This window comes from Nicrophorus vespilloides, unplaced genomic scaffold (genome assembly GCF_001412225.1).
Source record: "Nicrophorus vespilloides isolate i.1.1-1 unplaced genomic scaffold, Nicve_v1.0, whole genome shotgun sequence".
In the NCBI taxonomy this organism is placed as follows: Eukaryota; Metazoa; Arthropoda; class Insecta; order Coleoptera; family Silphidae; genus Nicrophorus; species Nicrophorus vespilloides.
Window position 1 is genome coordinate 1350 of NW_017098522.1, and position 21770 is coordinate 23119.

The 21770-nt window shown below is 35.2% G+C and overlaps 7 protein-coding genes across 10 annotated transcripts in view; 4 read left to right on the forward strand and 3 right to left on the reverse strand.

Moving 5' to 3' along the window:
- LOC108562650 (DNA-directed RNA polymerase II subunit RPB1) overlaps positions 1-6208 on the forward strand; it is a 6567-nt gene extending 359 nt beyond the window's left edge. Inside the window, exons 2-6 of the mRNA XM_017921062.1 lie at positions 79-348; positions 411-726; positions 782-1295; positions 1351-4754; positions 4820-6208. Coding sequence (XP_017776551.1) covers positions 79-348; positions 411-726; positions 782-1295; positions 1351-4754; positions 4820-5931 — 5616 coding nt within the window. The 3' untranslated portion in view covers positions 5932-6208. The remainder of the gene's footprint in view (positions 1-78; positions 349-410; positions 727-781; positions 1296-1350; positions 4755-4819) is intronic.
- Positions 6209-6669: 461 nt separating this feature from the next.
- LOC108562649 lies at positions 6670-11845 on the forward strand. The gene is made up of 12 exons (XM_017921060.1): positions 6670-6747; positions 6804-6939; positions 7001-7184; positions 7244-7653; positions 7710-7834; positions 7882-7994; positions 8052-8173; positions 8231-8452; positions 8504-9086; positions 9137-11054; positions 11110-11215; positions 11272-11845. The coding sequence occupies exons 1-12, from the start codon at positions 6737-6739 to the stop codon at positions 11407-11409; spliced, it is 4068 nt and encodes a 1355-aa protein (XP_017776549.1). The 5' UTR covers positions 6670-6736; the 3' UTR covers positions 11410-11845.
- A 101-nt stretch (positions 11846-11946) lies between these two features.
- On the reverse strand, positions 11947-13224 carry LOC108562647 (ras-like protein 2). The gene is made up of 4 exons (XM_017921058.1): positions 12887-13224; positions 12684-12771; positions 12444-12631; positions 11947-12368 (listed from the first exon to the last, which is right to left on the reverse strand). The coding sequence occupies exons 1-4, from the start codon at positions 12983-12985 to the stop codon at positions 12147-12149; spliced, it is 597 nt and encodes a 198-aa protein (XP_017776547.1). The 5' UTR covers positions 12986-13224; the 3' UTR covers positions 11947-12146.
- Positions 13225-13665: 441 nt separating this feature from the next.
- On the reverse strand, positions 13666-16162 carry LOC108562644 (ubiquitin carboxyl-terminal hydrolase 14). 2 transcript variants are annotated; one of them, XM_017921056.1, is made up of 12 exons: positions 15980-16162; positions 15706-15884; positions 15533-15640; positions 15363-15477; positions 15135-15307; positions 14986-15071; positions 14763-14919; positions 14643-14708; positions 14393-14575; positions 14232-14340; positions 13995-14177; positions 13666-13837 (listed from the first exon to the last, which is right to left on the reverse strand). In XM_017921056.1, exons 1-12 carry the CDS (start codon positions 15993-15995, stop codon positions 13758-13760), a joined length of 1455 nt encoding a protein of 484 aa, XP_017776545.1. In that variant the 5' UTR covers positions 15996-16162; the 3' UTR covers positions 13666-13757. The 2 variants fall into 2 exon arrangements, with proteins under 2 accessions (XP_017776545.1, XP_017776544.1); XM_017921055.1 differs by having other exon boundaries at positions 15135-15310.
- Positions 16163-16225: 63 nt separating this feature from the next.
- LOC108562648 (protein FAM136A-like) lies at positions 16226-17068 on the forward strand. The gene is made up of 3 exons (XM_017921059.1): positions 16226-16403; positions 16461-16679; positions 16732-17068. The coding sequence occupies exons 1-3, from the start codon at positions 16317-16319 to the stop codon at positions 16858-16860; spliced, it is 435 nt and encodes a 144-aa protein (XP_017776548.1). The 5' UTR covers positions 16226-16316; the 3' UTR covers positions 16861-17068.
- On the reverse strand, positions 17051-19555 carry LOC108562643 (separin). Of its 3 annotated transcripts, none has more exons than XM_017921052.1 (9): positions 19524-19555; positions 19337-19461; positions 19040-19285; positions 18657-18958; positions 18463-18593; positions 18148-18370; positions 17694-18001; positions 17464-17631; positions 17051-17369 (listed from the first exon to the last, which is right to left on the reverse strand). In XM_017921052.1, the coding sequence occupies exons 2-9, from the start codon at positions 19419-19421 to the stop codon at positions 17069-17071; spliced, it is 1764 nt and encodes a 587-aa protein (XP_017776541.1). In that variant the 5' UTR covers positions 19422-19461; positions 19524-19555; the 3' UTR covers positions 17051-17068. The 3 variants fall into 3 exon arrangements, with proteins under 3 accessions (XP_017776541.1, XP_017776542.1, XP_017776543.1); XM_017921053.1 differs by having other exon boundaries at positions 19337-19468; positions 19528-19531; XM_017921054.1 differs by having other exon boundaries at positions 19337-19468; positions 19524-19531.
- A 318-nt stretch (positions 19556-19873) lies between these two features.
- On the forward strand, positions 19874-21055 carry LOC108562645 (translin). Its single transcript, XM_017921057.1, has 5 exons — positions 19874-20044; positions 20096-20189; positions 20246-20458; positions 20509-20588; positions 20744-21055. The coding sequence occupies exons 1-5, from the start codon at positions 19970-19972 to the stop codon at positions 20948-20950; spliced, it is 669 nt and encodes a 222-aa protein (XP_017776546.1). The 5' UTR covers positions 19874-19969; the 3' UTR covers positions 20951-21055.
- The last annotated feature ends 715 nt before the right edge of the window (positions 21056-21770 follow it).

Genomic DNA, 21770 nt, shown 5'->3' on the forward strand with positions numbered 1-21770 from the left:
TATTGATAAAATGGAATATTTCCAAATAATTTGATATGTTTATACTATTAGTATAATATTTTTATGTTTTCCCTTTAGCGTCGTATGTCAGTTACTGATGGAGGGCTTAAGTTCCCTGAGACAATGGAAGCAGGTCGCCCAAAGTTGGGTGGCCTCATGGATCCCAGACAGGGAGTCATCGATAGAAATTCTCGGTGTCTCACTTGTGCAGGCAACATGACTGAATGTCCAGGACATTTTGGGCATATTGATCTAAGCAAACCTGTATTCCATGTTGGCTTTGTTACAAAAACTATAAAAATATTAAGATGCGTCTGTTTCTACTGCAGTAAACTTCTTGTCAGTCCTGTAAGTAGAAAATAACAAAACATGTAAAATATCATGAGTTATTAATTGAATCCTCGTTTTAGAATAATCCAAAAATTAAGGAGGTTGTTATAAAATCAAAGGGTCAACCACGTAAAAGGTTGGCATTTGTGTATGATTTATGCAAGGGAAAAAATATATGTGAGGGTGGTGATGAGATGGACGTAGGTAAAGAAGGGGAAGATCCCAATCAAACTGGAAAAAAGCAAGGACATGGTGGTTGTGGTCGCTACCAACCAAATATCAAGAGAGCTGGTCTTGATCTAACAGCAGAATGGAAGCATATAAATGAAGATTCGCAAGAGAAGAAAATTGCTTTGTCAGCTGAAAGGGTTTGGGAAATTCTAAAACACATTACAGGTAAGTCAATGCAGTTTAAAGACGGAAAACAATTAATGATTAAATATTGCTTCAGATGAAGAGTGTTTCATCCTTGGTATGGATCCTAAATTTGCAAGACCTGATTGGATGATTGTAACCAGCCTGCCTGTTCCACCCTTAGCAGTTAGACCCGCTGTAGTCATGCACGGATCAGCTAGAAATCAAGACGATTTAACACATAAATTGGCTGATATCATTAAAGCAAACAATGAGTTGCAACGAAATGAAGCTGCTGGTGCAGCCGCCCACGTGCTTTCAGAAAATATTAAAATGCTGCAATTTCACGTTGCCACATTAGTTGATAACGACATGCCCGGTATGCCAAGGGCTATGCAGAAATCTGGCAAACCGTTGAAAGCAATAAAAGCCCGTCTAAAGGGAAAAGAAGGACGTATTCGTGGAAACCTTATGGGAAAGCGTGTGGATTTCTCCGCACGTACTGTAATCACACCAGATCCAAATCTTCGAATCGATCAAGTAGGCGTCCCTAGAAGTATTGCTCAGAATCTTACGTTCCCTGAAATTGTTACTCCTTTCAACTTTGATAAGTAAGTATCTAGAAAACATTATACACTATAATATTAATTTGATCTGTGCATTTAGAATGTTGGAATTAGTTCAAAGAGGAAACTCGCAATATCCAGGTGCTAAATATATTGTGCGAGACAACGGCGAGAGGATAGATTTACGATTCCATCCGAAATCTTCCGATCTTCATTTGCAGTGCGGTTACAAAGTGGAACGTCATATCCGCGACGGGGATTTGGTTATTTTCAATCGTCAACCTACACTCCATAAAATGAGTATGATGGGTCATAGGGTTAAAGTATTACCGTGGTCCACTTTCCGGATGAATCTCAGCTGCACCTCACCCTACAATGCCGATTTTGATGGGGATGAAATGAATTTGCACGTACCTCAAAGCATGGAGACTCGTGCCGAAGTTGAAAATTTGCATATAACGCCGAGACAAATTATCACACCGCAGGCAAACAAACCCGTCATGGGTATTGTACAGGACACCTTAACAGCTGTCCGTAAGATGACGAAGAGAGATGTGTTTATTACGCATGAACAAATTATGAATTTACTTATGTTTTTACCAATTTGGGATGGAAAAATGCCCAGGCCTGCAATATTGAAACCCAAACCACTATGGACAGGAAAACAGATCTTTTCTCTAATTATTCCCGGAAATGTAAATATGATCCGCACGCATTCTACACATCCTGACGAGGAAGATGATGGACCATATAAATGGATTTCACCTGGAGATACGAAAGTAATGGTAGAGCATGGAGAATTAGTCATGGGAATTTTATGTAAAAAAACTCTGGGTACCTCTGCCGGTTCTTTGCTCCATATCTGTATGTTGGAGTTGGGACACGAAGTTTGTGGTCGGTTTTATGGTAACATCCAAACTGTAATTAACAACTGGCTACTTCTGGAAGGACACAGTATCGGTATTGGAGACACTATTGCTGATCCTCAAACCTATTTGGAAATTCAGAAAGCTATTAAGAAAGCAAAAGAAGATGTAATAGAGGTTATTCAAAAAGCTCACAACATGGAACTCGAGCCAACGCCCGGTAACACATTGAGGCAGACTTTCGAAAATCAAGTGAACAGAATCTTGAACGATGCTCGTGATAAAACTGGCGGTTCTGCTAAGAAGTCCCTTACCGAATACAACAATTTAAAAGCTATGGTGGTATCTGGTGCTAAAGGCTCCAACATTAATATTTCCCAAGTTATTGCTTGCGTGGGTCAACAAAACGTAGAAGGTAAACGTATTCCATTTGGCTTCAGAAAAAGGACACTGCCCCACTTTATCAAAGATGATTATGGTCCCGAGTCAAGAGGGTTCGTAGAAAATTCATACCTTGCCGGTTTAACACCATCTGAATTCTACTTCCACGCTATGGGTGGTCGTGAAGGTCTCATTGATACAGCCGTAAAAACTGCAGAAACTGGCTATATTCAACGTCGTTTGATTAAGGCTATGGAATCCGTAATGGTACATTATGATGGAACTGTGCGAAATTCAGTAGGTCAACTGATTCAATTGCGTTATGGCGAAGATGGTTTATGCGGTGAAATGGTGGAATTCCAAACGTTACCCACAATTAAACTAAGTAACAAAGCATTCGAAAGGAAATTTAGATTTGACGCAAGTAACGAACGTTACTTAAGACGTGTTTTTAACGAAGATGTAATCAAGCAAATGATGGGCTCCGGCGATGTTATCTCCGAATTGGAAAGAGAATGGGATCAGCTTCAAAAGGACAGAGAAGCTCTTCGGCAAATTTTCCCCAGCGGTGATCCGAAAGTAGTATTGCCTTGCAATCTACAGCGTATGATTTGGAACGTGCAGAAAATTTTCCATATCAACAAACGTGCTCCTACTGATTTATCACCTATAAGAGTGATCCAAGGTGTTCGCGAATTGTTGCAACGTTGTATAATTGTAGCGGGCACCGATAGGTTATCAGTTCAAGCTAACGAAAACGCCACACTGCTCTTCCAATGCTTGGTAAGATCTACTCTCTGTACGAAATGCGTATCAGAAGAATTCAGGCTCAGCACGGAAGCTTTCGAGTGGCTTATTGGTGAAATTGAAACGAGATTCCAACAAGCGCAAGCTAACCCAGGTGAAATGGTTGGAGCATTAGCTGCACAATCTCTTGGAGAACCTGCCACTCAGATGACACTGAACACTTTCCATTTTGCTGGTGTATCATCGAAAAACGTAACCCTTGGTGTACCCCGTTTGAAAGAAATTATTAATATATCTAAGAAGCCAAAAGCTCCGTCTCTAACAGTGTTCTTAACTGGAGCAGCAGCGAGAGATGCGGAAAAGGCTAAGAACGTATTGTGCCGTTTGGAACATACGACACTTAGGAAAGTAACAGCAAACACTGCTATTTACTATGATCCTGATCCACAAAACACCGTTATTCCGGAGGATCAAGAATTTGTGAATGTTTACTACGAAATGCCTGACTTTGATCCAACTCGCATTTCTCCTTGGCTGCTGCGTATCGAACTGGACAGAAAACGTATGACAGACAAAAAATTAACAATGGAACAGATTGCCGAAAAAATCAACGCCGGATTCGGAGATGACTTGAATTGCATCTTCAATGATGACAATGCAGAAAAATTGGTGTTGCGTATTCGAATCATGAATAGCGACGATGGGAAATTCGGTGACTCCGCTGATGAGGATGTGGATAAAATGGACGACGACATGTTCTTGCGCTGCATTGAAGCTAATATGTTGTCAGATATGACATTGCAGGGCATTGAAGCTATTGCCAAAGTGTACATGCACTTGCCACAAACGGACAGCAAAAAGAGAATTGTCATTACAGAAACTGGAGAGTTTAAAGCTATTGCTGAATGGTTGTTGGAAACTGATGGCACAAGTATGATGAAAGTATTATCCGAGAGGGACGTCGATCCTGTGAGAACATTCTCAAACGACATCTGTGAGATTTTTGCTGTATTGGGTATAGAAGCTGTGCGTAAGTCGGTTGAGAAGGAAATGAATGCCGTACTTCAGTTCTATGGTCTTTACGTAAACTACCGTCATCTCGCTTTGCTTTGCGACGTAATGACTGCAAAGGGTCATCTTATGGCCATCACCCGTCACGGTATCAATAGGCAAGATACTGGTGCACTTATGAGATGTTCTTTCGAGGAAACTGTTGATGTGTTGTTGGACGCCGCTTCACATGCTGAAGTAGATCCGATGAGAGGTGTATCAGAGAATATTATTATGGGACAATTACCCCGTATGGGCACCGGCTGTTTTGATTTGCTTTTGGACGCCGACAAGTGCAAGAGTGCAATTGCGATTCCGCAAACACAAGGAGCCGACTTGATGAACAGCGGCATGTTCTTTGGGTCTGCAGCTACTCCAAGCATGAGTCCTGGCAGTTCAATGACACCCTGGAATCAAGGTGCTACACCGTACAACGCTGGCAGCGTATGGAATACACCAAGTAATATTATCATTTATTACCGTTACCGTTCTAAGTTTTGTTCTAATTTGATTTACATTTTACAGATATATTAGGCAGTGGTATGACCCCTGGTGGGCCGTCCTTTTCACCATCCGCTGCTTCCGATGCATCGGGAATGTCACCTGGATATTCGTGGGCACAATCTCCTGGTATGTCACCATTTGGTGCATCTCCGAGGGCCGCATCACCATCTTACAGCCCTGCATCACCTTCGTATCAGCCGAACTCGCCTTGTATGACACCGGGATCATCGGGATATTCGCCGAGCTCTCCTGGATACTCTCCAACATCGCCCAATTACAGTCCAACATCCCCGAATTACTCACCAACGAGTCCCGGATACTCTCCGACGTCGCCGAGCTACTCGCCAACTTCTCCGAGCTATTCTCCAACAAGTCCCGGATATTCGCCGACTTCTCCAAATTATTCACCAACATCTCCCAGTTACTCGCCGACATCCCCGGGTTATTCGCCAACTTCTCCAAGTTACTCGCCGACGTCGTCCAGTTACTCCCCAACATCGCCTAATTACTCACCCACATCTCCAAATTATTCTCCGACGTCTCCTGGTTATTCGCCGACTTCACCTACGTATTCACCATCTAGTCCCAACTATTCTCCGACTTCTCCGGGCTACTCGCCCAGTTCTCCCTCTTACTCTCCATCGTCCCCCAGGTACGCTGCACATTCTCCAGCTTATTCTCCTAATTCACCATCTTATTCCCCATCCTCTCCACAATATTCACCAGCCTCTCCGTCGTACTCACCTTCCTCACCGAAGTATTCACCTACCTCTCCAAACTACTCTCCGACCAGTCCCAGTTTTGCAGGCGGCAGTCCCCAATATTCACCAACTTCGCCCAGCTATTCACCGACATCGCCAAATTATTCACCCTCTTCTCCTCAACACACACCCGCCGCAAGTTCACGTTACTCTCCTTCGTCGCCGAACTACTCGCCGACCAGTCCGAACTATTCACCAACTTCCCCGCAATATTCCCCCCACAGTACAAAGTATTCTCCCACTTCACCAACATACACGCCGACAAGTCCAAGCTATTCTCCTGCGAGTCCAGTTTTCTCCCCGCAGCCACCTAGGTACTCGCCATCTTCACCAGGCTATTCTCCTACTAGTCCGAATCCCGATCAGGATTAAATGGATAGATAATCGTGTTTTTTTTTTAATTATATTCGTTAAGTTGGGTATTATTTAAATATGTAACGATCGAGAATGTTAGCGATCTTCATTTTCAACTTGTTTTCTTTTTCTTTTCTTTTTTTCTACTTTTCAATTAGCAAAAGACTGAAGTTTTGCATTTGTTTCTAATAAGTGTATGTCTTTTTCATGATTCGTTGGTTTTCCTTTTAAAATGTGACTAGAATGAAAAACAAACAAAAGCATGTAATGTTTCCCATGTATATAGATTATATTTTTATTATAATGGAAATCAAACGTATATATATAAATAGAAAATTAAGCATATTTTAGTGAATAAATATATTGAAAAGTTACATGTTTCAACTAGTTTTGTATTCATCACTTATTAAGAATTGTTAAAATGCAATGCAAATACTTCTTTTATTTTATTATCACTTGATACTTATAATTAACTTACAAATATTTGACACACAAGGTTAACATGTATTTAAATGTAAAATTTAACAAATAAACATTTACATTTTTCACTACTGTTACTTATTTCTCATTAATCAAATATTAAAATTAAAGTTATTTTTTTTATATATTGTTTAAATAATAATAATATGATGAAAAATACAAATGTTAATCTGATTATTTAAATTCAAAAAATTTGTAAATATCGTAAGTTGTCAAACTGGTCAATACAGTGTTGGTAAGAGTTTCAGCATTGACCAGTAGCAGAACAGCGTTATTTGTTTTGTTTATATTTGTGGGTTCTTGTAGGTTATATTCTATTTTTTTTGTAGTGGATATTAGTGATATGGATTGTGGGTAATAAATAGTTTAACGTGTTTTACATATTCAATATATATTTATTTTAATTTAAGGTATAATTTGTGCAGCAATGAGGAAACAAAAGGTTTTGATTTACATGGCGGGAAAACATGGATTTATCCAACAAATTTACCTATTCGTGATTATCAATTTAAAATTGTTGAAAAAGCTTTATTACAAAATACTATGGTATGTACATCCACAATCTATATTTAAAAAGCATGTCTCTTTACTGGAAACATTTGAATAGGTTACATTGCCAACTGGTTTGGGAAAGACATTCATTGCTGCAGTTGTTATGTATAATTATTTTCGATGGTACCCTAATGGTAAAATTATCTTTATGGCCCCTACAAGACCACTTGTTAAGCAGCAGATTGAAGCATGTTACAATATTGTAGCGATACCAAAGGATATGACTGCAGAACTTACAGGTAACATTCTGTACAAATATGTCATATTCCAACTTTTAAATATCAATTCTTATCAATAGGTTCAACAACAAAGTCCAATAGAAATGATATTTGGACACAAAAGAGGGTATTCTTTATAACGCCACAAGTTTTACAGAATGATTTAGATAGGATATTGAAGCTTGCTAAGGAAATAAAATGTTTGGTTTTTGATGAAGCGCATAGGGCCCGAGGAAATTATGCTTATTGCGAAGTTATAAAGCAAATTTTGCCATTTAATAAATATTTTCGCGTCTTGGCTCTTAGCGCGACACCGGGTTCGAACATCTCTGATGTCATCACCGTATGTAATAGTTTATTGATCTCGCATTTAGAAGCGAGAAATGAAGAAAGCCAAGATGTTGCCCAATACATTTGCAAAAGGACAGTGGAAACTGTTGTTGTGCGATTCGATGGAAAACTGAAGCAAGTCTATGATAATTATTTAAAGGTTTGCAAAAGTTTAAACAAAATTAAGCGAAATGCGTGTAAAAACTTAAAAAAAAGATTTTAGATAGATATGTTAGAATCTTGGTGCACCACAGGATCGTTCAAGGAAACTGCGCTAACCTGAGTAAAGGACGTTTCTTTTACATTTTAGAAGACTTTAAAAAGGCTAACAGCATGAACAGGTATTTTCTATTTTCGATTCTATTGAATTTTCTTAATTATGTCTTAGAATTCCAGCGTACGGTGAAATTATAAAAAATTTGAACATTTGCATCATCTTATACCATGCGTTTCAGCTCCTGGTGCAACATGGTTTGCGTGGTTTTATGAAATATTTTGATGGTAATTGAGTAATTATATATTTGAGCACCTTTCATTTATGTTGTTTGTAAACTTTAGACAACTCTGATAAAAATCTGATTCGATCTAATTCGGATATTACAAATTTGGTTGAAGACGTTCGTTGCTATTTGGGACACATTCCGAACGTTGATAAACTGCCAGACGGTTCACTACCCGAGGTAACATTTCTTAAATTTGAGAAAGAGCAACTACCAATTTTTGTTTTTAAACTTAAGGTACCTTCTGATACAAAATTCGGACATCCAAAATTTTATCGTTTAGCTGAAATATTATTAGGCCATTTTAAAAATCTTGGTCAAAATAGTAAAGCTATTGTGTTTTGTGAGTACAAGGAAAGCGTCGTTGAAGCGTATACTATATTGTTGATGAACAAAGATTTGATAAAACCCAAAATATTTGTTGGACAAGGTTCAATAACGCAGAAGCAACAAATTGCCGTACGTATTGAATCAAGTTTAGTTACGTTTTGTAAATATATTAGCTTTTAGGTTTTGGACTCTTTTAGGAAAGGTACATGCAATACCTTGGTGTCAACATCTGTGGGAGAGGAGGGTTTAGACGTGGGCGAAGTAGATTTAGTGGTTTGTTTTGATGTTTCCAATAAGTCTACGGTGAGGATGATCCAGAGAATGGGTNNNNGCAAAGAGCAAGAATCACTACGCGATGTTCTGGCTCACAAACAGAATTTAATTTCTCAGTTGATGAACTCGCGGGAATTGAAGCAAGAACTGAAAAAGCAGCCCAATATCAGGATGGTTCCACCGGAAATTGAACCGACGTGCATGAAGAGTATTATCGCCATCGAAAAAGAAAAGAAAAAGCAGACAAATTCAAATTTAATTTCAATGTTTAATAATATGATGAACAGCGAACAAATTAAATTTAAGAACAGGATACCAGATGTCGGAAATTTTGTGTCTTTGGGCAACAAACTTTGCAGTAATGATTGTACATTAACTTTTTGCAGAACTAAAAATAAGAGCACAATAACTCCATCAGACGATACAAATATTTTAAGATATTTGGTTGAATATGCCGAAGCGAAACGTTTTAATCTGCCCATATCTCCTGGTAATACCTTTAATCTATAACCATATAAAACTAATATATCTTCTTTTTAGTAAAGAAAATCAATTTGAATGTCGTCCAAAAGAAACAAACGGACATTCGCTCTATGTTCAAACAGCAAGCAACGCAATCAAGCGAATTGGGCACTCTGACTCCCTTAAGTCAAACAGACGAAAATGTAGAATCATTGCTGAAAGAGATTACAAACTATTTTCTTATTGGAAATCAGAATGAATGTAAGACATGCAAACATTTGTTTGCGTGCGATGTGCATGTTTTTCCAAAGTTGGGTGATTTCGACTTTTCCAATTATAAACCTCCAAATGTTGATAACTTGGATACGTTTAGTTTACATGGATCAAATGCTGAAGAATTTGACGAAAACGACGACATGTTTGAGGATCTTGATTTCTCAGTCTTGACTAATTCGAAATACAAAGAAGAAATGGATAATTCAATTATTGGAAGGACTTCTAGTGATGAATCTTTTCCAGTCATTCATAAACTCGAGAAAACAAACGTTGCAAATACAAGTTTTATAAAGGAGAATATAACTAATGCTAAATTAAACTTGATAAGAATGCGTGAATCATCTAAAAATGTTGACCGGCAAAGCACACATTTTAATGTCAATGGAACAATTAATATTGAGAAACAAGCACATTTTAATGTCAATGAATGTATTTCAAATTTGGAAAACGATAGTAATATATTTCAAGACGATGAAGAAAACAAGAACGAGTGTTTCAATGAAACGTTGCGTAATGATTTATTTTCAGGCAAAGAAGAAACCGAGGAACAATGTTTTAATCAGATTTCGCGCAATGAATCATTTCCTGATAATGATGATGATACTTTTAATCTATCATCGGAAAAATCAGTTCAAAATTCCCGTAATTTCGGTGATGCTAGTCAGGATATAAGCAGCGACAATGATTTCGAGGATTTCACTATTAGTGAAATGAAATTTATTTTTGAATCAACTTTAGAATTCTTCAAATTAAAATCTTTGGAGGATTTATTCATTGATAAATATGATCCAGATGCAACAATCATCTGCTCACCTAATACTTTGCAAATGTTGGATTTGGAATCACCGATTATTGGTAGTATAGAAAATAGAACTGTTAATAATCATATGGCGAAGAAACGACTTTACTCGGATCTTTCACCGGGATGCGAACGAGTTGCAAAAGTCGTAAAGAACGTGCCAATCTTAAATAGTTCTTCGAGTCGTCAAACATTGATCATTGAATCACCTGAAATAATAGAGGTACTGGATAGTTCCGATACGAGCACTAATCTTTCAACGTGTAGTAAATCGAACGGCAGTACTTCGCCGATACTGAATAAATCATTGAAGCCCAAAGAATTGGTGGAACGTTTACAAAATATTTCACCCGATCTGTTCGATAGTCCTGAGAGAGTGATACCGAACCCTGTAATTCGCACACCGAAATCGACTATCAAAAAGTTGTCGCAAAAACTGTCGGAGCGAAAGAAAAAAGAGGTGGGTTCGAAAAATGTGTTGAAAGAAATAGGATTAGACGATTTCTGCGACGAGTCAATAGCAGACTTCTTCCGTCCGTTGTCAAGTAAAGAAGAAACTAAAAGCAAATCGAAACGTCAAGAAAAATTGGACGAAAGTTTGTTTCAATATTCGTTCGATAGCGAAGAAGATTTCGAAGATATTCACGTTAAATCGCCGGCGAGAAAGGTGTCCCATCGCAAGAAGATGACTCCTAATAATAGAACTTCGTTCAGTAGTACCAGCAGCGAATCGCCGGTCTACGCAAAGCGGAAAAGAATTAACGATAAGCTAATTGACGACGAGGCGGACGTTTCTACGGATTTCGAGTGCAGTGAGGATGAAGATGAGCATTGTATGGATCAGCTAGATTCGAGTTTCGTCAACGATGAGAGCGTGATAGAATCCACTTCAATGCACGCGCATTATTTAAAAACTACCAAGTATGTTTTTCCTTGCATACACAAATCAAGATTTCGTAAATTTTATACATTTTAGGTGTTCAACGAATACTGGTAAATTTAAAATACCAAAACGTCCGAACAAATACGACCCATCTATATATTCTCAATCAGATAGCCATGGAGATGATTCTTACGTCAACGTAAGTTATACAATATTGTTTTCAATTAGGAATTGCGTAAAATTGGATTTTTATAGGACTCGTTTTGCGTCAACGAAAGTTCTATTGAATACACCCAATCCCTTTCAGAGGTCGAAGTCGCCGAAAAAAATTACAAGACTAAAAAGAAGAACAAGAGGAAACGTATAATTGTTTCCAGTGATGATAGTGATTAATTAGGTGATATATTAACAATGTGTGTCCAAGTTTATTTTTAAAACATTTATTAAATATTATTTTTATATCTTTTAATACAACCAAATAAAATATATATATATATTTTTTTTTTGTTACATTTTATTTTATTGAAGAATAAAAATGTTACTGCTTCTTTCATTTCGTTACATTGTAGTATTTGAATTAGCACCAAGCAACATAAAATATTTGTCAAAGGAATATAATCAAGTAAAATAAAAGTAAACAGATTATATAACTTTAGGGAAGACGACATTCATTTGAATTAAACAGAGTTCCGTTTAAATTAAGAATTAATAGTTAATTGACAAAGTTAGTTTCTTTCTCCTTCAAACATTTTGATTGGCAGTGAGTATACTCAATCCTATTTAAAGCAATTTACTTCCGAAGCTTATAAAAATATATTTGATTGTATGTCTACATATGTGTATGTATATATATATCTTCTTTTTTTTTTAATTATCTTTTATACAATATAAAAATAAAATTGGTGTTGGTTTTGTTTGATTTCACTTCTGTTTTCCACTACATTCGTTAATTTTGGTACACACTTGTATATAAATATATATATACAAAATATCATGTATGGAAAATTTAAAAAAAAAAATAAAATAAGCGAATCTGTGTGTGCGCTCAGAAATTGTGATGCTTTCGGACTTGTTACAGAGTATATTAGCAGATTATAGCTATACGTATTATATTAGAAAGTAGTAATACTTTAAAACAAGCAGCACTTCTTCCTTTTATTTTTGAGGTGTGATTGTTTGATTGGAGGCCTTTCCGACTGTTGGAATTTCCTCACGACCCGCACGAGTTCATAAAATGCATTGTCCACGTTCATTCGCATTTTCGCACTGCATTCAATGTACGGAATCTTCAGTTGCTTTGCAAGAACGTGAGCCTCCTCCTGCCAAACCACCCTCTGTGTCTCCAAGTCAACCTTACAGGAAAAAAAAAATAAATACAATCATTTGTTAAAACTGCAACTGTATGAGATAATAATAAAATTTCAAACCTTATTTCCAACCATGAGCATTGGAAACTCATCCCTATCTTTGACTCTGAGAATCTGCCTATGGAACTTGGTCATCTCCTCAAAGCTTGGCCTTTCAGTCACTGAAAATACCAGCAGAAAACCTTCACCAGATCTCATATATTGTTCCCTCATGGCACTGAATTCCTCTTGGCCAGCTGTATCTAAAACTGTTTACCACACTCTAGATAATTGTTCAATATTTGTTTGAAATGGACTTACTATCTAACTTTGCAGGGATGTCATCTATTACACATTGCTTAGTGTATGAATCCTCGATTGTTGGATCATAATCAGTTACAAAGTAGCTCTAAAATTAAATCCAGTATGTTTATTCAGTGAATGTGGGTTTAATGATTGGTGTTATGTGTGTAGGCTTTACTACAAGGTCTTTTTTAGATGTTCCATTCCTTCAAATACTTTACCTGTATGAATTGCAATGTGATTGCGGATTTTCCGACACCACCCCCGCCCACTATAACTAATTTGTACATTTGTGACTGATTTTGTCCCAACATTGACATCACAGAATATATAAATAGACAATAAGAGCAATTGCAAATTATAATAACAGTCTGATCAGGTCAAAATGTAGACCTCGATCCGATTCAGCCTTGTTTCGCTACTTTTCTCTCACTACACTTTCAATAATTCTAGTTCACACAATATAGTATTAACAACAAAACATTGTTATTACACTTATTAATATCCACACTACCTCCAAACCTAAACTCACATATCAATATCAACGAACCGAGTGAATGTAGCAACAGATTTGATTATATTCTATTAGTATACTAAAAATACACACATAGCCACACCCCTTTCTTCTTCTTCTGTTCCTTCCACTCTAAAAAAAATACTAGAAGTATGCAACTTTACTAGCATAATACATGTTAGGTCTTGCTAGATATAAAAATAATGAGAATAAATCACGCACTTTAAAAAGAAACTAACAATATTTAAAAGAAATTTACCATGATTTAAATGGAGGTGTGTGGAGGCATGTGGAGGGTCTTGGATAGGTACATCAGATATTATTGAAACATTTGTTATAAGATAAAAGATATTTAAATTATACAACAAGATTTTTTAATATTTTTTTTTTTTAAATTAACCAGTATACATTCACATTCTCAGCTGTACATATGCTGAGTTTAGAAGATGTTTCTAAATTTATCCAATTTTTAGTAACATGTAGATGTTATATAATGATATTGTTTATTTAAAATAATTATACAGAGAATAGATAGTGTAAAGCAATCAATAGTATTTTTGTTTATCTTTTTAATTAATTTACTCTGTTACCATAGGTTCTTCTGGAATCTCCAATAACCTTGGTCCATACAATAATACATAAGCACAGTGCCAATCTCCTAAAAATCAAGAAGGAAAAATTAATATTTATAAATATAGTTGCAATTTCTGGAAAAATATATTTTTTTTCTGAGGTTATTGAGCTGTTTGTACAACAATTCTCAACGTCTATGGAAATATAATGATTTTCAATTAAAACAAAACAATGATATTTACCTCCGCCGGATAACTTTAAAATATCTTCGACGGTGACAGGAGAAACAGTATCGTCATCACATTTGATCCAAGTATCGTTTGTCTGCTTTACCCAACCCACGTAATGCCCACTCGAGGATGATCTACCTCGGTGAGTTAAAACAGCTTGGAGTGTATAATAACCACTATTGTTGCTACCCAAATCTGCAAAATTACCAATGTATACATAATATAATATATAATAATTATTTTAAATACCATCATCAAAAGAATATGGAGCAGTTTTTGGCTTCACTTGGTTATCCCCGTTACTTTTAACCTTCTTCTGTTTCTGACCAGACTCTTCTACTAAAGCATCCTCTTGCTCCTGTAAAATAATTTTTTTAAAAAAAAGTTGTACACGTTGACGTTATGACTACCTTAAACTTTGCTCTCATTGGCGCTAGCTTCTCTTGCAATTCAGGAGTGCACAATTCAAATGCATCAAAGTCCATCGGGAACTTAACATCCTTTAGGATTTTTGCGTTAATAGCTTCTTTTTCTTTAAAATAAAACCTTACAAATTGTACGGTTAAATAAGCAGGCAATCTACTTATTTTAGACTTAAATCAAATAAAATTTATTAATATTGTAGTTTTAGAAACTTGTGAAATGAAATTATATATTTACCGATTTAGTAAATACGGCATCTCTGTTGAGTGATTGGGCCATTTTAGTAATTTGCTCTTGCATTTTCTGAAACAAACATAATTAATTTACTGTATTCGTGAATAACAGTGTATTCCTTACAGATCTTAGTCCAGAATGCATATATCTGACATCTTGAGATATGAAACAGCTCAATTGTAAGAATTGTTCTTTACTTTGAGAAACTGGCTCATCCTCTGATTCTACGCATTTCAATTCCACGTCGAATGTACCTCCAAAATATTGATCAATCAATGATCTAAATAGAGAATATAATTGATTGATTTAACTAAAATATTAACTCTTATTGAATTAAATGACTCACTTAAACTTATTGTCAGTTCCATTTGCTTTTGCTGGTAGTTTCTGTTGCAACATTCTAACCAATTCTGTCCAGCATTCATTAGCATCCTAAACAGAATTATGACAATTAAATCTTCCAAATCTGAGATGTATAAATTTTTATATGTGTACCTGTTGTACATATCCACCATGTTCACTTTTTTCAGCAAATCTTGGGAATGCCAAATGAAGTACTTGTAGTAAAACTATTGGTGGCACAGAACTGCCCTTGTCCATTGTTGAGTATAGATCTCTCATGGCTGCAGTAATTGACTGTGCTGGTACAACACCACCAATAGTAGTAACTGCTGATATTCATTATATTATTGACAAAGATACAGAAAATACAAGTTTTCTCACCTCCTTGATAAGTCTTCAATCCGTCCCTCAGTTCAGGAACAGATTTCAAACATTGGACAGTTGCATTCATGTAACATGTATTACCTAAATTTGTAAGACCTGCAGGTAAGTCAAGCTGAAAACAAAATAAGATTAAAAATACAATAACATCAATCATATGTATATAGTACAGCAGTTGCCAATTCAGATTCATTCATGTCCTCAACAAAAAGGGTCTTCTCAACAGGTTCAATGGGCACATCTTCCTCCTTACTTCCCATTAACAAAACTGCAATACCCTTTTCACAGAGTTAAGGATAACATTAGCATACACAATGATTAGTATATATTGATCAGTTCTCACTTCTCTCAATTTGAAATTATCCCAATCAGAATCCTTTAGAGTAACACCTTTGACCATAACTTTCTGCCTTTCTGGTTGAACACCAGTAAGTGCAAACAGTTGGGCCTTGAACAACATAGGTGGCTCATCTGTGTTGACCTCAATGTCAGGGAATGTTTCTTTGCCCCATTTAACTTTAACTGAAATAAGAACAATAACAGAATTTCATGATTAGGCATTTATAAACGTCAGTGGACCGGCGAATGTAAGGTTAAGGAGTCCTAGAACAACTCACCTTTGTAACAAGGCATTGTGGATTTTCCTCACGGCAAAATCTTTAATAGTAGGTACACAAAATAAATTGGTTATTTAAATAATTCAGAGACTTTCCAAAATTAATTAATCTCAAGCGGAACAGCGAATTGTTTTTCGTTAATGTAGAGAAATTAAAAGTCACAACCAACACTGTTACCAACTATAGAACTTTTGTCAGGTCGCCAACAAATAGAAACAAATCCAATTAGTCAGTTATACACATCCAGAAGTAATAATTTCCCCAATATATAAATAAGCATAACCTCTAATAACTTAATTAATTGAATATTAAAGTACTTAATATTTAAGTAATAAAAATGGTTGAGCAACAAAGACAAAGGGTTGAGCAGGAAATGACCAAATTGGTTGATGAATTGGATAAACAATATTTAAGGCAAATGCAGGTAAATATTTGTAGGTTATAAAGTGTGAGTAGCCAGATACGAGTTTGATAATTTCAGGCTGATATGCACAGATGTGCGGCGAAGTGTTGTGACGATAAATCTGTATCTTTGGAAAGAGTTCAACAATGTGTAGAACACTGCTCAGGTCCACTGAATAAGTCTCAAGGATATGTACAATCAGAATTGGAAGGATTGCAGAACAGACTTCAAAGATGCGTTATGGAATGCAATGATGATATTAAACTTAAAATGGGACCAAATCCCTCAGAATCAGAAGTATTAAACCGTAAATATTTACTTGATGAGATATTAACATGCATAATTTTAGGTGAATCGTTACAGTCTAATGTTTGAGAACTGTGCAGTGAAATGTGTAGACAAACATGTTGAACTTATACCATCTGTAATGAAGGCAATGAAAACTGTGCTTGCCAAACACAAGAAGGAATCTGTTTAAGATCTGTGCTAGTGCTGTACATAAGTAGAATATCAAATAGGTAGAATCAAGTGTGTCAATTGAACAAATGTGATTTAAAATCCTTGGAGTTTTCTCCTGGTTTTATCGAAGATTTGTTGACTATTCCAAAAGTAAGCATTTTAACTACTGCTTAAGAGTCTTATATAACATTTATATTTTAATTAAATATACAAGTTTGAAAAGAAAATTAGTATTTTAGTTTAACTGGGATGCCGCGCGCCACGCACGCTGCTTGCGTAATATACTGATTGGCGGCTTTCTTAGATTTGACAAGAGCGGTCAGCAACTCGGACACTTGATGTGTAACTTTCTCATCGTTCTTTTGCAAGTTAGATATGTTTGTTTCGACCGCTAACTCCCAAGCCTTCCTGTCCAAATTCCTCCAATGCACTTTCGCCTTCGATGGGATCCAGCGGCTCAAAAAATCTGTCGATAGTATATCGGTGTCGGTATCGGTGACGCTCCACAGCATTCCAACTGTACACGGACTACAACAATAAAGAACAGAAGATATTAAATTGATTTTAAATTTCTAAAGAAGGTACAAAAGTACCTATTATTTAAATATAATAATGTAAATACCTGCAAGCGGTTATGTAGTTTTGACTAGTCCCAGTCGGTTCCAACTCTGCACCAACAGCATCCAACTTTACGCTGCCGCATCCGAAGAGCAAGACAACAGCGTTGATTCGTAACTTTTTCAACCGGGATTCGCTTAAGAATTGGAAGCCGTCCCCGTGGCCATTGTAACTGTAAACGACAAAAAAGACAAATACAATCACATTACTTTAGTCTTAAACGTTGTTTCATACCAAAATATATCGGATTCGCTCAGTATACTCAGAAATTCGTCGCTCGTGGGTTTTTTTCCGATGATGTAGTTCCACTTTGGCAACCAGTAGCTGAAGAAACTTTTCAACCGTACTTCCATGTTCATCAGATCCAAACTAGGATTCAGAATGTAGGAACCCTTGATGGGATTGGATATGATCTTCCAACCATTCTGTATGTCGTGCTCGTGTTCTTTGTATAAGGCGTATGTAAAGTGCAGCGACTGCATGCGACAAACCGGATGATCAGCTAGGACATCAATCATCTCCCACGGGATTTTATCGATTGCCTAAAGTTACAATGTTATCAGTACATTTCTAAGCATTAACAAACAAACAATACCTCCCATTTTCTTTTCCGCGGGCTAACATGATTATTACAATAAATTAATGCATAAAGTATTAATTGATAAATTAAAAATTTTAAAACACTGACCTCGTGTACAACAATAATAACAGGATGCCGCTTTTCCCCGTGGAATATGTTCTTCTTCAGCATGATTTGATTCAATGTTTTCGTTATTCCTATGCACTGATCAGAACTGATGTCCGGCAGAGCGTACTGTATTGCCTTTTTGAGATGTATCAAATCCATGAACGAATGACCCTTAATAATTTGCTTCATTAGAATTCGGCTCCTTTCGTTTATGGCAATATGTCTAAAATTTCATTTAAATAATTAATCAAAAACAAATCAATACAGAAAAGTAAACATTGTTAATTTAAAAATATGTAAAAAAAAAATACTTACAAATTATTTTGCTTCAATAAGAAGCTCAACATATTATTAAGTTCATCTTCGATTTCTGGATTCTCGTATTTACCAATTAACAACGCCCTCCACTCTTTCAGCCACTTGGTTTGGACGACTTTAACAATGTTCTTATGAGACAAAAAAAAAAAACATCAACATTTTATAAAATTAATATTCAACTTAAGACTCACCTGCATCTCTGTATTAATTCTTCTCCTATGCTCAATGTAACTGCTCTTATTCTTCTTGAAATCTTTGAACTTCTTATACTCATTATTCTGTCCACTAATCAACTTTGACATCATATCCATAACATTTATTACATTATCATCATTATCTCTAGGTGCATCAACACACACAGTAATTGGATTTGATTTATTTTGTCCGCAGTTGAAGATTGTGATGTGCAAGGGATTAGTGTAAACATTGCTTGGATTTATATTATTACTTTCTTGTGGATTAAAAACTGGTGTTAACTGGACTAAAGTCCATTCTTAAAAGAAAAATATAAAATATTTTAGTGACAGGTCTTGAGAAATTATTTTTATGTATTATTCATTTAATGTAAAATTACCTTTAGGCATTTCCTCAACCTTCTCCAACATCTTTTGGATATTCTCATCTATAGCTTTGTTACAGCAATTAACGTCAAAGTTTTCCTTCATTAATGGTAAGATTTGGTGGTCAGTCTCTTGAATTGACTTTTCATATAATAATGAGGCTTGGTATCGAAAACCTGGAGCATGAGATTCTGTGATATGGTATATTGAAGTCAATTCATCTAGTGATAAATAAATCAGGCCTAAAGCAAGATGTTTATCTAAAATATAATATATTAGCTTAAGTTCTAAGTAAACACTACAATAAATACTTTTATAGAACACAGGTGTTTGTGAATGATTGCTCTCCACCCTGTCCAACAACTTAACATCCTTCTTCCACTGTTCATTTTCCATTATTTGTTGATAAAAGTTGTTAAAGATGATGAAATAAACACTAATCACTTAAAAAAAAAGTATCAACAACTATTGTATATGTAGAGGCAGATAAAATTATACCTACGTGAATATCAGAGAATATTATTCAATTATTAATTAAGTTTTATGTTGGAAAAAAACATTTACAATATTGCTGAAATTCAGTTAAAACTCATTTAAAAACTTTTGACATTTCAACTGAAAATAACCAAAATATATATTTTTTTTTAATAATTTCAAACCAATTAATTCCTAATTAATTAAGATTTTTGTATATATATAAAGTGCAATTTACTACAATGTTTATTTTTAAAATGTTTACAAGTTTTGGAATTATCCTAAATTTAATTTAAATTCAAACGGTTTTTTTGCATTGTAGCCAACGTTATGAAAGATACCTAGATTTATTTTTATAATTGTTGCGACAGTGTTGTTCCATTGTTTATTTGTGCATTTTAGTAATTTTATCGATCGTTGCAACTTGTTATTCAAGTTTAGTCACAGTTAATTAAACTTAAACTATAGCAATGGCAAATATAGTAATAAATAACATTTTCACATCGTTTCAAGAATTTCTGGACAATGAACAAGATGCCAGAGAGGTAAAAATCATGAAACGCGCAGTAATAAATTTTCATTGAATGTAATTCCAGCAAATCCGGTCAATCGTCAATGAAATTGATAAGGTTGCTAGGGAGATTATGATGACTATGCAGGTGATCCATCAAGACAATGGTCTAAGTGAGAGTGAGTTGTAGACACAAATGTTAATATAATTTATTTTAACAAATTTCTCACTTTAGTTCCCAATTGTTGCTCAAAGGCCAGAGAATTATATCAGAATGTTAGAAATGGTTTTGAGAAACTTGCAGCTCTTATACCTGCAGGTCAATATTACAGATACTATGAACACTGGAGGAGGGTGGCACAAAAATTGTGCTTCTTGATCTCCCTGGTAGTCTTCTTAGAAGTAGGAATGTTGATTTCCAAAGAAACTGCTGCATCTGTATTAGGAAGTAAGGATAATTCATCTCCTTTAATCAGAGTAACATTGTAATTGTTTCAGTTAAGAATGATGCCAAGGAAGGATTCCATTTAGAATTGGAAGATTATTTAATGGGAATATTGAATTTATCATCAGAATTGGTAAATCCTCATTGAAATTGTTAGAAAATGGTAATAATCTGAAGATTCAATCTTTAATTCAAAACTAATGGAATTGTACTTCATCTTAATACGTTTTCTACAATTAATAAGTCTATGGTTTTTTTTTTAATTAAATGATGTATGATGTATTGTAGGCAAGGCTGGCCGTGAATTCTGTTACGTGCGGAGATTATACGAAACCTTTTCAAATATCTGAGTTTGTCGCCGAATTGAACGCAGGTTTCAGATTATTGAACATGAAAAATGATTCGTTAAGGAAGCGCTATGATGTTCTGAAGTATGATGTAAAAAAGATCGAGGAGGTTGTTTACGATTTAAGTATTCGCGGATTGAAACCTTAAACGCTACCGGTTTTCAAGTATTTGTACAACTATAATATATAACATAAGTTCAAGCATTTATAATTCTTTAGAATATACAGGTCCAATATTGACTAAAAAAGAAGTTTATTATTTTTATTTGATGTGAAACCTTTTATTACAGCACTTAAGGTAATATATATATCTTAGAAAGGTAAATAATAGCTAATTATAATACAAATATGTTGGGGATTAACTTGTATTTTATAGAAGGGTTTAAATGATAGTTAATTTATCATTTGCCTTTTACTTTCAATTATTTATTATAATAATTAATATATTATTTTTGTTCTATAAGTATGTTTTAAATATTTTAAAATTATTTAAAGTGGACCAGTCCAGGGACGGACCGTTAACTGTGGGGACCTGCCAGGGCCATATTAAGGTTGTCGTCGACCCTAAGCAACAGTTAAGTAACAAACTAATAACAAAATATTTTTATTCTTGTATTGTAAGTCAAATATTTAGTGTCAGATAAAACTACTAATATTATGAATTACATCATTTCATGCATTATTAGCAACTGTTCTAATTGGTACATATTCCAATAATTTATTTTTTTAACGGTTGTGGTGACCATCAATAAGTGCTCCTGTGTACCTTTAATATTTGTATCATACATTATATCTATATACAGTGGAACCTCGCTTAACGTTCCAAAATTTCCGATTTTTTTTTACTTGTATAGTGAAACAATTTTCCCCATATAAGCTAATGCTTATTTTCCTTATAATTTATTTTGTCGTTAAGCGAGGTTCCACTGTATTTGTATATGTGAAAAATACGTATTCATAATTGTTAT